General features: G+C 36.9%; 1 protein-coding gene across 1 annotated transcript in view; it reads right to left on the bottom strand.

Annotated features, from left to right (window-relative positions):
* The window catches only part of LOC134655264 (tyrosine-protein kinase receptor torso-like), a 32,789-nt gene extending 19,572 nt beyond the window's left edge, over positions 1 to 13,217 (bottom strand). The window contains exon 1 of the mRNA XM_063510714.1: positions 12,611 to 13,217. Coding sequence (XP_063366784.1) covers positions 12,611 to 12,814 — 204 coding nt within the window. The 5' untranslated portion in view covers positions 12,815 to 13,217. The remainder of the gene's footprint in view (positions 1 to 12,610) is intronic.
* Between the last annotated feature and the right edge of the window lie 1,039 nt (positions 13,218 to 14,256).

Below are 14,256 nucleotides of genomic sequence, written 5' to 3' on the forward strand. Positions count from 1 at the left end.
TCACTCCATACCTACCTACATCAGCCAGCCTATTATGCATAGCTTTATCCATCTTTATCCACGTGATAAAATAACTGTCACTGTTTAACACCGTGGGAAAGAAAGTGACGGACACCGTTTTATCACGCTGTCACGTAGACAAGAACGACCATCATATCCGTACAGTATCGGTACCAAAAATACTATTAATTTCAGTGTCTACATCGAGTAGCGGAACTATCAGTACTGCTACATCTATTGTCAAGTAGCAGTACAGTACTGATAGTTTCGCTACTCGATGCTAGATGTAGACACTGAAATTAATAGTATTTTTGGTACCGAAACTGATGTATGGAGTGAGCACTCTTGTCTTACTATATTTCTCTATGACCGCCATGACCGGACTGACTGAAATAACAGATACGTTCGTACGTTTCCGTGAAAATACGTTGGAAAATAATGATGTGCTACATCTGTACGATGTTTAAGTACTAAAATACCAAATCTATAAGTCGGGAACAAATCACGGATATTTTTCGCTTACCGGAATTCGAACCACCAGCTTTACAACCAGGCGGCCTAGCCAAGGTAAGAATCGCTATCGCTTCGCCATCGAATCGCTTTGTGTCTCTCTATCACTCTTCCATATTAGTGCGATAGTGACAGTTGCGTTCCGATCGCTACGGAACGTAAGCGATTGGCACGTTGGCTACGCGGCCAGAATTACTTCCGACTAATCCAGGGCTCCCAATATTTTTCAGTCCGCGGCGCCCTAACCTAACTAGGCTATTCGAAATAGATATCACGAGGAGGATTGCCTCACGGGGCGCCCCTCTTTACTGTCTACGGCGCACAGTTTGGGAACTCTTGAACTAATCTGAAGCTACCATTAAAATATTATCAATGAGTCATGATTTGAACCCACCACTCTCATCGGAAAGTCGCAGACTCAATCGGCCTCCAGGGGTGCATTACTCCAATGATAAAAGTTTATTGCACTGAGCAACGAACTTTGGCTATTTATGTCATCGCACCTAAGACGAGAAAAATGTTATTTACTCGTAGTAGTCTGTCAGATAATATAATATACCTAAATAGATACAAAGGTGAAACTACAGAGGTGAAAGGTTGTAAACCGAACCGTCATTCTTCGATCTTAGCCGGTCCAATTGTTAATAATACATACTTAACACTTAACATATTTAGCGAAAAGGGCGTTATATTTACCAAAGAGAATAGAGTGTATAGAGAGTTACTGTCATCAGGTTGGGGCGCCGCCGCTCGAAAAGATTGCACCATACCTTTGGCCTAATGTCGGGTAGATGGCGTTAATTTAAATATTAAACAAATTAAAACATTTCAGTAAAAGAATAAGGGTCAAAGTCAAACGGCGTTCTAACAGTTTTAATCTTTTGTCAATAGATGGCAGTGAATTTACTGTGGCTACATAATTTACTTTGACAATCCGCCACTATTTCTAATTCTCTTTGTATTTACTAAACAAAAACTAAGTACAATTTCAGTTTAAACATGCAATCTTGCTATTGTATATATGCGTACCAATTGTTAATACATCGGAAAGAGCGCTATATTTATTAAATTAAAACTATTATTATTAGTTTGAACATTATTTTTGGTACTTGCCTTCCGGAAGAATGTTTAGTGGATTTCAAAATATCTAGATTACTTTATTACCTCCGCAAAATACCCCCCCCCTCCTTTATTTCCGAAACTACTGGGTCTACAATTTTGAAAAATATACATAAAATAGTTATTTCTATAGACGACAGGAAAACGGATTAGAAATGTGCTGTCAAGTGTGAGTCGGACTTAATGTACCCACTGAACCCTTGAAACGCGAGTCCGACTCGCACTTTTATTTTATTTTTTTAAATTGCAGATGGCACGGAGACGGTGAATTTGCATTTAGGGTATTTATTTGTTTGTGCGCATCGTTTATGACGTTTTTAAATGCTAATACATATTATATTTGACTGACCATCGAGTTAATGCGCATTGCAAAATTCGTTCACTGAGATTTCTAACTACGCCAGTACTCAATTTCAGCATTTTAAGATAGATTTAACGCATTTTGCACGGTACAGCCTACATATTAAAGTATCAATTTCAATGAATTTTTGCTTAAGGAATCTGTTATCGGTGTTGTGAAATTGACGAGGTTAGGAGTGTTTGGTAGACTAGACACAGTTAACTCTAAGTATCCAGTATCTTAATCTAGGTATGTACCCATCTAACTTTATTTGTACTATCACGCTCCGCGATTGTTACGCCATTTAGGGTCCTAGCTAAAGTGGTTGTTCCATACTTAAGCTATGCAATGTCCAATTTAGCTACATCCCTAAATGGCGTAACAACCACGGATTGTGACTGTACATACAGACATTGAAAAGGATAACTAATTCGAAAATATTCATTAAACCCCCAAAATCCGTAATCCTTTCAAAATATCTCCGAACACAAATTTCAGCAAGACACTCGGCATATTTACTTTGTACCTACATTCGATGTACATTCGAGGTAGGTATATGCTAATATTATATATGACACCGTAAGATTGTGAACCCGTTAGTTTATAATCTAACGTAGGTTAGGTTAGGTTAGATTATAATCTCCCTACCGTCAGTTTATAATGTAACTAGCGAGATTATAATATGACGAGTGTTTACAATTTTACGGTGACATATATAAGTAAACTGATATTACATTTTGTAGTGATGTGATACACTAATGATAGATTGATATTCTAAAGCCGGTTACACACCACGAAATGTACGAGTACCTACCTATCATATAACTATTGACTGTGCAGTCTATTAACTTGCCTCGGTTTTAGCGAACGTGTGTTAAGGCAAAATTTGTTTAGCCGGCTGAAGAGGTTAAAATACTGGTAAATGTTTTAATTGTGCAAATCGATTGAATGTTGTTTGTCAATAAAGGTACGGAAATTGTAGCCAAGGCGGTTTAAACAGCGACTAAATTTGAAACTGACTCAGGTGGTTACTTATAGGTAGTTTAAAAATAATCACTGACAAGCAACACATTTTACTTGATTTTACAAAATATATGTTTAGGTGACTGAGTCTCCTTTACGGCTACCATCAGTTTGGCACTGACATAAACACCGTCGAGAACGTAATTTACTTTCTATACATCTCGCTCGTACTCGCATATTAGTGCAAACGAGATGTATAGAAAGTAAATTACGTTTTCGATAGCGTAAATGTCAGTTTTGACACTGTCTGTCACAGTGACTCATGGTACGGGCTCTTAGCTAAAATAATTTTCCTCAAATGTAACCTAGGTACCTAAATTGATTTCGTTTTCGTAAGTGGTTTTTAATAGGAAAGTGGACTGGGCGCTTTATAACGCATCTACCAGGGCTAGTAAACGTAGACCCCATTTTCCTCTATGAAAATTAACATTATACCTATACATATAATATTTTTACATATATATCGGTACCTGCACATCCTTAATTCTATGGTAACAAAGGAGTGTTACGATATATTTGGCCACTTTAGCCGTCACTATATATCTATTTGATGCTGACTGAACATACGTACCTACGTGTAATAAATATTAACTAAATAAATGATTTGTGATAATATTAAGTACACGAATCAAATTAAGATTGGATTGAAATATTATTATTGGTCTTACGGTACAGTCGCCATCAGATATATCAGAGCGGCCGAGGTTTTCAAAAATATCTGAACACGACTCTAACACCTTGACTATAAAGGCGTGTTCCGATATTTGTGAGCGCCTTGGCCGCTCTGATATACCTATATGATGGCGACTGTACAACTCCAGATCGATTTTTTTAGGGTTCCGTACCTCAAAAGGAAAAACAGGAACCCTTATAGGATCACTCGTGCGTCTGTCTGTCTGTCAGTCCAACCCCCCCCCCCCCCTCCTTTATCTCCGAAACGACTGGGTCTGGTCATTTTGAAAAAAATACACAAAATAGTTCTTTATCTATAGATGACAGGAAAACCTATTAGAAATGTGCAATCAAGCGTGAGTCGATCTTAATTACTTTTACGATACTTCGTGTAATCACCACTTAAAAAATATTGTATGAAATACATTGTTGCCAACCTAATTTTAATTGTCATCTCTGACAGATGAGTAATATTCATTAGATTCTAGTAGAAACAATAAAATTGCTTCAGAAGTCAGAAACGCGCATGTGACACCCGTAATATAGCAAAATCCATAGACTACGAACACCGCTTAGCGTTGCTTGTTAGTCTCCATAGGCTACTGTGGCCAAAATCGAGATAAAAACTGTCCAAAATTGTAATTTAACTAAGAGCAAGTACCAGGGCCTCATGAGTTACAAGAAGTTGATGGTCAGCGCCAACTACCGGCCGTGGGGAGCGGGGCGCGGTGGCCGGGTCGCGAATCTTAGCTGTATACTTTTGGTTTGTTTACCTGCCTACATATATGTCCTTATGATTCCACTTGTTTAAAGTATTATTTTTGTTGAATGAAAAATATTTGTTTTTACAATTTTTTTTAAAGTAAGTGCGTAGAAAAACTATTGTATGCAACGTTGTTTAACTGAGTCAAAAAATACTCGTGGCGTCTTTATTAACAATTTTCGGCTTCGCCTCAAATTGTTACTCACGCCACTCGCCTTTTTTTGACCCCTCTTAAACAACGGTGCATAAAATACTATAGTTTATGATCCGAAAGACATTTCATTCACGTTCTACATAAAAAATACATTATGCAAAATTAGGTAATGTACGGAACCCTTGGAACGCGAGTCCGACTCGCACTTGACCGGTTTTTAGTTGATTAATTTTTCATTGAATTTTGGGGGGGAGTGCTTACTATTTTCCGAAAATCGCTTTTTTTTTTGTTGCGATTTCTGCCATTCGCAAATTTTACCACTTTTTAATTTCTCAATAGGTTCCTTTCCCGATAGCATCTCTAACCAATTCGCATATTTTCCTATATATTTATTTTTTAATAGATTATTTCCCTAACAGGATTTCTGACTCACAATCACTAAAGAGTATCATTTGACAGAGCCTAGTTAGGTACGACGACGAGCGAAGCGACGAGGAGTGTGTTAGGTGAACTGCGACCAAAACAGTGCGCGAAGCCGAGCGAGCGAAGCGAGCGTGCCGCGAGCGCCAGAACCAACATATATTATGCATTTTATTGAACAATATTGATTTGGTCATTTCTCAAAAAGTTGGCACCGCCAGGTTAAAATTTATGTTTTTCAAAAATTATGCATTTACTCGCATTTTTTTTTATTGAGATCGTTAAAAGGCAACTTAAACTATTAGAAAATGTGGAAGGGAAGCAATTCCTTCAATTAGTTTAGAAGATATAGGCGTTTGAAAATTCAGGTGAATGACATCAAGGACAGGTGAAAGATATTTTGTCCCCAGGTTATCGATAGTGCAGGTTATCGAGAAATAAGTACAAATTCCACTGAAAATATTGACAGGTTATCGAGAGGCTCCAGTAACCTGTGTCCGTTGCCGTTAACCTGGTTTCTTGTCATCATTCACCTGAACTGAGTGTCATTCACCTGTCCATCACATCATTTTCAATGATTTCTAAAAATAATCGAAAAATGTGTCATTTTCTATAAAAAGGGACCTAATTGTCCACTACGATGATTACAATAGTATGTTAAAATTTTGGATTCTGACCCACCTCACCTTCGATACGATTCCCAATTTAACAATAAGTTTCTGTGAATAAGTAACATTCAAACTTGCTGTCACCCTGGCAGTACCTAGTGGAACTCAGGTTTGGTGCAACATAGGCACATGCTGGTTTGGTCATACAACTCATCTTGATGAGCACTTGGGATAGCAGTACCCAGGATAGCGCTGATGCTGGACCATCGCAGTACTCAGGTTTGGTGCAACTTAGGCACACGCTATTTTGGTCATCCAACACGTCTTGATGAGCACTTGGAAGAGCAGTACCCAAGATAGAGCTGATGCTGAACCCTCACAGTACCTAGTGGAACTCAGGTTTGGTGCAACATAGACACACGCTGTTTCGGTCATTAGACACGTCTTGATGAGCACTTGGGACAGCAGTACCCAAGATAGAGCTGATGCTGAACCCTCACAGTACCTACTGGAACTTAGGTTTGATGCAACATAGACACACGCTGTTTTGGTCATTCGACACGTCTTGATGAGGACTTGGGAGGGCAGTACCCAAGATAGAGCTGATGCTGAACCCTCGCAGTACCTAGTGGAACTCAGGTTTGGTGCAACATAGACACACGCTGTTTTGGTCATCCAACACGTCTTGATGAGCACTTGGAAAAGCGGTACCCAAGATAGAGCTGATGCTGAACCCTCGCAGTACCTAGTGGAACACAAGTTTGGTGCAACATAGACACACGCTGTTTTGGTCATTCGACACGTCTTGATGAGCACTTGGGAGAGCAGTACCCAAGATAGAGCTAATGCTGAACCCTCACAGTACCTACTGGAACTTAGGTTTGATGCAACATAGACACACGCTGTTTTGGTCATTCGACACGTATTGATGAGGACTTGGGAGGGCAGTACCCAAGATAGAGCTGATGCTGAACCCTCGCAGTACCTAGTGGAACTCAGGTTTGGTGCAACATAGACACACGCTGTTTTGGTCATCCAACACGTCTTGATGAGCACTTGGAAAAGCGGTACCCAAGATAAAGCTGATGCTGAACCCTCGCAGTACCTAGTGGAACTCAGGTTTGGTGCAACATAGACACACGCTGTTTTGGTCATTCGACACGTCTTGATGAGCATTTGGGAGAGCAGTATCCAAGATAGAGCTGATGCTGAACCCTCGCAGTACCTACTGGAACTCAGGTTTGATGCAACATAGACACACGATGTTTTGGTCATTCGACACGTCTTGATGAGCACTTGGGAGAGCAGTACCCAAGATAGAGCTGATGCTGAACCCTCTCAGTACCTAGTGGGACTCAGGTTTGGTGCAACATAGACACAAGCTGTTTTGGTCATCCAACACGTCTTGATGAGCACTTGGAAAAGCGGTACCCAAGATAGAGCTGATGCTGAACCCTCGCAGTACCTAGTGGAACTCAGGTTTGGTGCAACATAGACACACGCTGTTTTGGTCGTTCGACACGTCTTGATGAGTACTTGGGAGAGCAGTACCCAAGATAGAGCTGATGCTGAACCCTCGCAGTACCTAGTGGAACTCAGGTTTGGTGCAACATAGGCACACGCTGATTTGGTCATCCGACACGTCTTGATGAGCACTTGGGAGAGCAGAACCCAAGATAGAGCAGATGCTGAACCCTAGTAGTACAAGTGGAATAGACTTGGTGCATCGACACACGTCCTTGCAGAGCAGTAGGTACCCTAGATAGAGAAATCATATTCTTGGGGATCGTGTAGTTTCTGATTTAATACAAAATTGAAGAAACTTGATCTTAAAATTCTTCCCGCCGTGTACCGATATGTGTATGTGGGTCCGGGTCCCAGCCCCAGGACTGGTTCAAGTCGAAATCGAAATCGCCCAACGTGTACTATGCGTCGTTGAAGAGTTCTGTTCTGATCATCATCAGCAGTTCCACTTCATCAAATGTGACAGTTTTTAATGAAAATGCTTGATTTTCTGATGAAAATCCAAAAGTCTCTATACGCATGCCTTTAAGATTTGAGGAGTTCCCTCGATTCCTCATGGATCCCATCATCAGAACTCGAGCTTGACAAAAGTGTGGCTTAAAAACTTAACTTGCTTAACAAACATAATGAAGAGGACAAATCGCCAAACGTGAACTATGCGTCGTTGAAGAGTTACGTTCTGATCTTCATCAGCAGTTCCACTTCATCAAATGTCACTTTTCTGAATGTATATGCTTGATTTGTAAATAAAAACACAAAAATCACTATATGTATGCTTTTAAGATTTGAGGAGTTCCCTCGATTCTTCATGGATCCCATTATCAGAACTGACCTCTCTCTCTCATCTCATCACACAATAAAATAATTGAGCATGCTTTCACCTTTGTACAAAATATTTTAATATGTCTAAAACTAAAAACCCTCATAAGGTACCTTTTCCCATGGGGCGTCACAAATCTACTTAATCACTAGTATATGTAACGTGTTTAGTATATGTAACGTGGATTTATAGATTTAGATTATTAGAAATAGTTATCGTTCACCTGTCATATGGCAAGTGAATGACGCTTCATTCACCTGCTATTGCATCATTCACCTGACTTTTATGGACAGGTTAACGAGACCTAAGACAAAAGTACACAAATTTGAATAATATGCAGCTTTAACAGACAGGATAGTTTTTATCCCTAAATTACCACACAAAAGCGATATAACCGCTATACAATTATATAGTTACGAGTATTAGTTGTGGTATCAGTGACATTAACCTGCAGCAAAATCTCATCCACCTGGCAGTTTTAGCCAGGTGAACGATATGCAGGTGATGGGGAAAATGGCAGTTATATCGCGAATACACAAAATGTATTAGCTTGATGAACTCCATACTTAGGCATATAAAACTAAACTATTGATTACGTTACATATCTTAATAGTAATGCGATAGGTTACCAAATTAGCAAGATATCCACGCCAGGATAAAGAGTACTTACCCATTACAAACTCCAATTTCCGATACTTTCTCGTTTGTGTTTTATTTGCGGAGCACAATAACCACGTCTTCGTCCTACCAGGAGATAGCTGATGACTGACGCCTTCGGCTCGTGCGGAGTAAGACGGGAAAGGTGCGGTGGGGGTTATACAATCATCGTGAACGTGACGCGACAGGTGAATGTCAAAAATTGCCTTGGACAAACTTTGAAGCCGAATAACTTAAAATATAAGCATAATATTGTTATGCGATAGTAATACTTTAAAAGTTAAGGATATATGTTAATAAAATCCGGCAATGACGTTAAATTAAGTCAATAATTTATGTGGTTTTCATAGCTCGGAACATCAGTACCTCGCGTTGGGACACGACAGGTTAGCGGATAAACGTAGTTACAATATTTTTTTTTGGTAATCAATATTTATTAAATCTTTTTCAAAGTATTAGGCCTCTGTGTAAAAAGTCTCTCTAAATATGTGTTAAAATTTTATATATAAAAATTATACATAATGAAAAAAAAGTTCTAACATAAACCTATTGACAGGTGGCGGTGCCAACTTTTTGAGAAACGACCATTTACATTACAGTCATTACAGATAATAAGAAAAGTTATCCAAACTATTCGAATGGTTTGAAAACGTATCAGGAAAATAAGCTATTGAAATATAACTATAATAGGAAAATATGCGAATTGGTTAAAAATGCTTCCGGGAAAGGAAGCTAGTGAGAAAGAATAAAATGGTGAATTTTGCGAATGGGAATATTAAAATTAGATACCTGTAAAATTAGTTTTTCGGGAAATAACGCTACTCTCGATTAAGTGCCTATATTTTTTGTCGATTCAGTTTATGTACATTTTTCAAAATAGGAGTCATACGTTATTGAGTTTTAAGCTATTATGTTCGCGAGGTTTACAATTCACAGAACCAATAATTAAATTGCAGTCTTAAGCCCAAGTCCGGGTGAGAGGGTCGACTTTACCACAGATTAATAAATAGTGACTTTACTACATAGATAATTACATGAATTACTACCAGCCTAGGGCTAAGTATATGCATGTAGGGTATTGTATAAATCAGTGCCTATAGTAAGATAACTTCTAAGACCGTTGCTCGTAATTAACCTGATTGAGCTATTTATGGATGTGATATAATATCTCATTAACTTAAGGCCAGCCACGATCAAAACTGCATTTTTCTGTATTCGTAGGATTCAAACTATACTTTTTTAAATTATAAACGGACGTGGTTCGGAGCGCCTAATACTTGTATGGGTAAGTCATTAATACCCAAGTATATTAATAAGCGTACATTTTGATAATTAAACTATTATTAAAGTTGTGTTCTGACTTGTTTCTAGACTATTATTATTTGTATCTCCTTGCATTTCTAGACTATTATCATTATGGCTGCTGAAAATTTTATTCAATAGATAAGGTAATTTAATAACGGCGGATATTTTTATATTTGAAAATAAAATATGTAATACATAGTACATTACATACCTAGGGAGGTGAATTCGTGCATGCTCCAGATCGCAGGTGTTTGTGGCCCGAACCGAAGGTGAGGACCATAAATATGTTACAAGTTTTACATCTTGCCTTGGCCAGGAAGTGAGATTTTCTCCTCGCGTAGCTGGGAGAAAATCCCACTTACGGGCGTAGGGTGACGTAATATGTACTTAACTTTTAACGCGCCTGTATGTAAAAGTGATACAGTGAATTATGGCACCATGCGCTGTATATAAAAGCAGGCGCTGTTTCATAATTTCGCTTTTTTCATCCTTTTTACTTTTTTTACTGACTTACATGATTGCTTGATTGCATACACTTAGTTTGCTTTTTAATTAACCTGTACATGTTAGTAATATATGTATGAAAGTAAAGTCACCTAAGATATAAATGCTTCGCTTTCAAAATAACCAAATACAAGAAATTAAGTACAGGATGTCCCAAAAATACGTTGACAAAACACTTTTACTGCTGTCAATGCTGTCATATATTTGATAATTCCCACAAACGTGTGTGTTTGTGTAGAACAAAGCTATAGGAGGATATTTTGAAGATAAATCTTTATTTTGTGAAATAATAGACTAAAATAATTAATTATTTATTTTATATAATAATGCAATTTTGTAAAAAAAACGTTTCTGCAAGAAAAAAAATCTTAATATTATTTGTTTCTTAATCTATTTTAGGCTACCCTGTTAGTATTAGGAATCTATATAATTTCAATCGTTATAATATGTCATGAACTTTTTAATTCCTGTGATCCCATCTCTACTATGTGTAATCTTGAACAACAAACATTAAAAAACAAAAGTTTTTTCTCTGCTGAAATTAGATAGGATTAAATTAGAACAAATATTACTTAGTTCGTAACTTTGCAATTAGGTTAGTAGTTAGTGCCCAATTTATAACCCAATATTTTTCATATTTTACTTATGAAGTTTCAGTAGTTGCTAGTTAAGTTACGCAGTTGTATGGAGTTCCATAAGAGTTAAGTATTTATTTATTGTAATAATTTTAACCAAATTCATTTTTGTGTAGGTATTAAAGCGAAGTGTTGTGTGTTAAAGTGAATTATTGTGGTAGGTAGGACATCATTTTTTTACAATTTAATATCGTGTGTTTTTGTTTAATTAAAAACAATTATGTAATTTTAAAATATTGGTCAAATCCACGTCAATTCGAACTTACATTCCGATACCAAAATAACGTAATTTTTTTTCATCTACCCGTGCGTCTCGCTCGCGCCAGTCGCGCCAATACTTGTACGAACAAGTACAGGCGCAATGCTCGCTAACAACATGACATCATTTTGATATCGGAATGAAATTTTTAACTCTGACCAATATTTTTACTCTTATAATGTTTAATGAATAATTTTAACGGTCCAGGAGACCTAGTCGGTAGATAGTGACTCTGCCTAGAATGCTGGAGGTCCTTGATTCGAATCCTGATAAGGGTATTTATTTGAGTGTTTATTATGGATGTTTTCTACACCGTGTTTTTATTGAATTCCGTTAACTTCGGGGTATGGTTAAGTACGTTTAAGAGAACTAAATGGCATTTTTAATTTTCAAAAAAAAAAACTTTTTTTTGCTTTTTTTACAAAAAAAATAAGTTTAAAAAGTAATTAAATGTAGCATATAGCGTTGTTGTATCACGGGCATTACATTTAACTCAACCAAACAATTGAAATTCTGTGACATATCAATGTCATTTCGAACATCGATCGACCGAGATTGTACTTAAGTTTAATAGCAAATGTATGAACTCATTCTAAACACTAATCAATATGTAAACCGGCCCTAAGGCAAGTGTACACGCTTGTAGAGGCCTTATAGGAAAAAAATAAATTATTGATTATCTCCGAAATGGAGTTAATTAGAATATCGGTGTCTATGAGAAAGTTACTTGATTTAAGCTCAGGAATGCACCCTTGAAATTAACGGAAATAAAAAAAACACGGTGTATATGTATAATTATTTATATATAATTATATAATATATCGTCTTCTATTACCCGCAACACAGGCCTTCTTAAGCTTACTGTACTGGGACTATAACGATATATAAAATTGACCAATTTTTTAAAAATTTAATTAAACATGATATAGTCATGTACAATTGATAGATGCGTCATCGTTACAATTTGTTTCAACTTCTAAGTAGGTGAACTCTGAAAGTAACAATTATAACTGTGAACAATTGTAATTTTATTTGTTTTTAATTTACGTCACATTTTTACTAGCATTCATTCATGGATGACGTTAAACACGATCAAATAGAACGGCACAGTAATAACTCTGATTAATGAGAAATAATAATATTAATTATGTAGGTAACCTAAAGTGTCATTCAATAGAACTTGCGAACTATGTAAACAAAAGTTACTAGTAATTTGACATTCAGTGTCAATTTTAGTATGGCGGTTTGTTTACATAGTTAGCAAGTTCAATGACATTTTACATAAAATATTTCTTACCGTGAAAACGTTGCAGATGTCTTCAGCAATCGTATTTAACGTTTTATTTGAATAATTTAGCTCGTCCACTAGCACTATTTCACTTTCAATCGATTCTGTCCGAATAATCAAACTCGCTATACAAACTAAGTGTATACACCCCCTAAACACAAATCTTTTTTCCCTAATCGCCATTTTGGAAAACCGCGTTTTATTTTTCTTCATTCATCAGCACTTTCTTTCAGCCAGTGAGGGTAGACAGTTTATTTTTAGGCGACAAGTACAACCTTATCAATGGCTATGATCTTTGTTTACCATATCGTCGTAAAAAAAGAACTTGAGTAAAACAATTGTCATTAGAATCCACTTGAAAATACTGGCTAGTTTTCGAGAGCGGGTAAAATAAAAAGTTCGAAATTCAAATTTTGAAATACGTCCGGAAAATTCGCGCGTAGCTAGGCCGAGCGGTCGTTCTTTGGAGCTGCGAGCGTGGACTGGGCAGCGTGAGCCGCGCGTTTGACTTTCCATCGTAAATCGCGATTCGTTATGCAATATGTACTTACCTAATATTTTGTACTTTTTGTGCCTTAGGGGTGGAGGTTTTCCGGACGACAAGTTTTGCGACACATCTATCCGACTGCAGCGACGACAACGCGGCACATTAAACGTGTTACTATGAAATAAGTAGAATGTTATTGTGCAGTTGGGTATTATCTACTGTAATCTCTTAAATATGACTGGATGTGCTTTAAGCCAATGTTGCTTAAGCGATTATGTAGCTTATACCTAGTAGTTTACGTACTAGAATAGCATACCTACCCATGGGTTTATTTCTTTTGTCGCTGAAACTGATATGTCACTAGGACACTGACCTTAGTCTTATAAAATGTTTTTTCTACTCCCGTACTTTTATTTGTCATATAAAGGGTCGTGCATCTTTAAAACCCTACGTTATAGTTGTCAAGACAAGTCTAGTCTATTCCCCAAAAACGCATTTGTGCATACACGCAGTATCTTTTTGGCACTTTTCAATACTTCGTGTATTGACCACTTAAAAAATATTGTATGAAATACATTGTTGCTAACCTTATTTTAAATGTCATCTCTGACAAATAAGTGAACCATAGGCATGTTTTTTTTAATTTTATTAATTCTTTTTCCGTTCGTACCCTCCATTCCGTAGGTAGAAGTCCACTAAGTACCTAGATGACATGAAAAATATTTGTTAAATTTCATAGTCAGTGTTAAATTTACAATTTTATTTCAAATTAAATGCTTGGTCGTAGAAAAAGTAGGTATTGTATGCAACGTTGTTTAACTGAGTCAAAAAATACTCGTAGCGTCTTTATTAACAATTTTCATTTTGTTAGATTTTATAGCTCTTCTAAAGTCAAAATAACTCTTTGGTGAATGTGATCAAACGTCGGCTATTGATTAAAAAGTAAAAGCTATTGATATGATATGATATTGCTCTAAGTGTATCTCGCTGGCGCTTATTCATTGGTCAAAAGTATTGACATTTTATCATATCAATATCAAATAAAAAAAAAACAACGGGTTGCACTCAGGGAGTGCCGGCAGAAGTGAAAACTCAATGACTAGTGCAAAATGCACTATGTATAATTGAAGTTAACGCCATCTAGCGTTAGCGTTAATTACTTGAAAGC

This window comes from Cydia amplana, chromosome 16, assembly GCF_948474715.1.
Source record: "Cydia amplana chromosome 16, ilCydAmpl1.1, whole genome shotgun sequence".
In the NCBI taxonomy this organism is placed as follows: Eukaryota; Metazoa; Arthropoda; class Insecta; order Lepidoptera; family Tortricidae; genus Cydia; species Cydia amplana.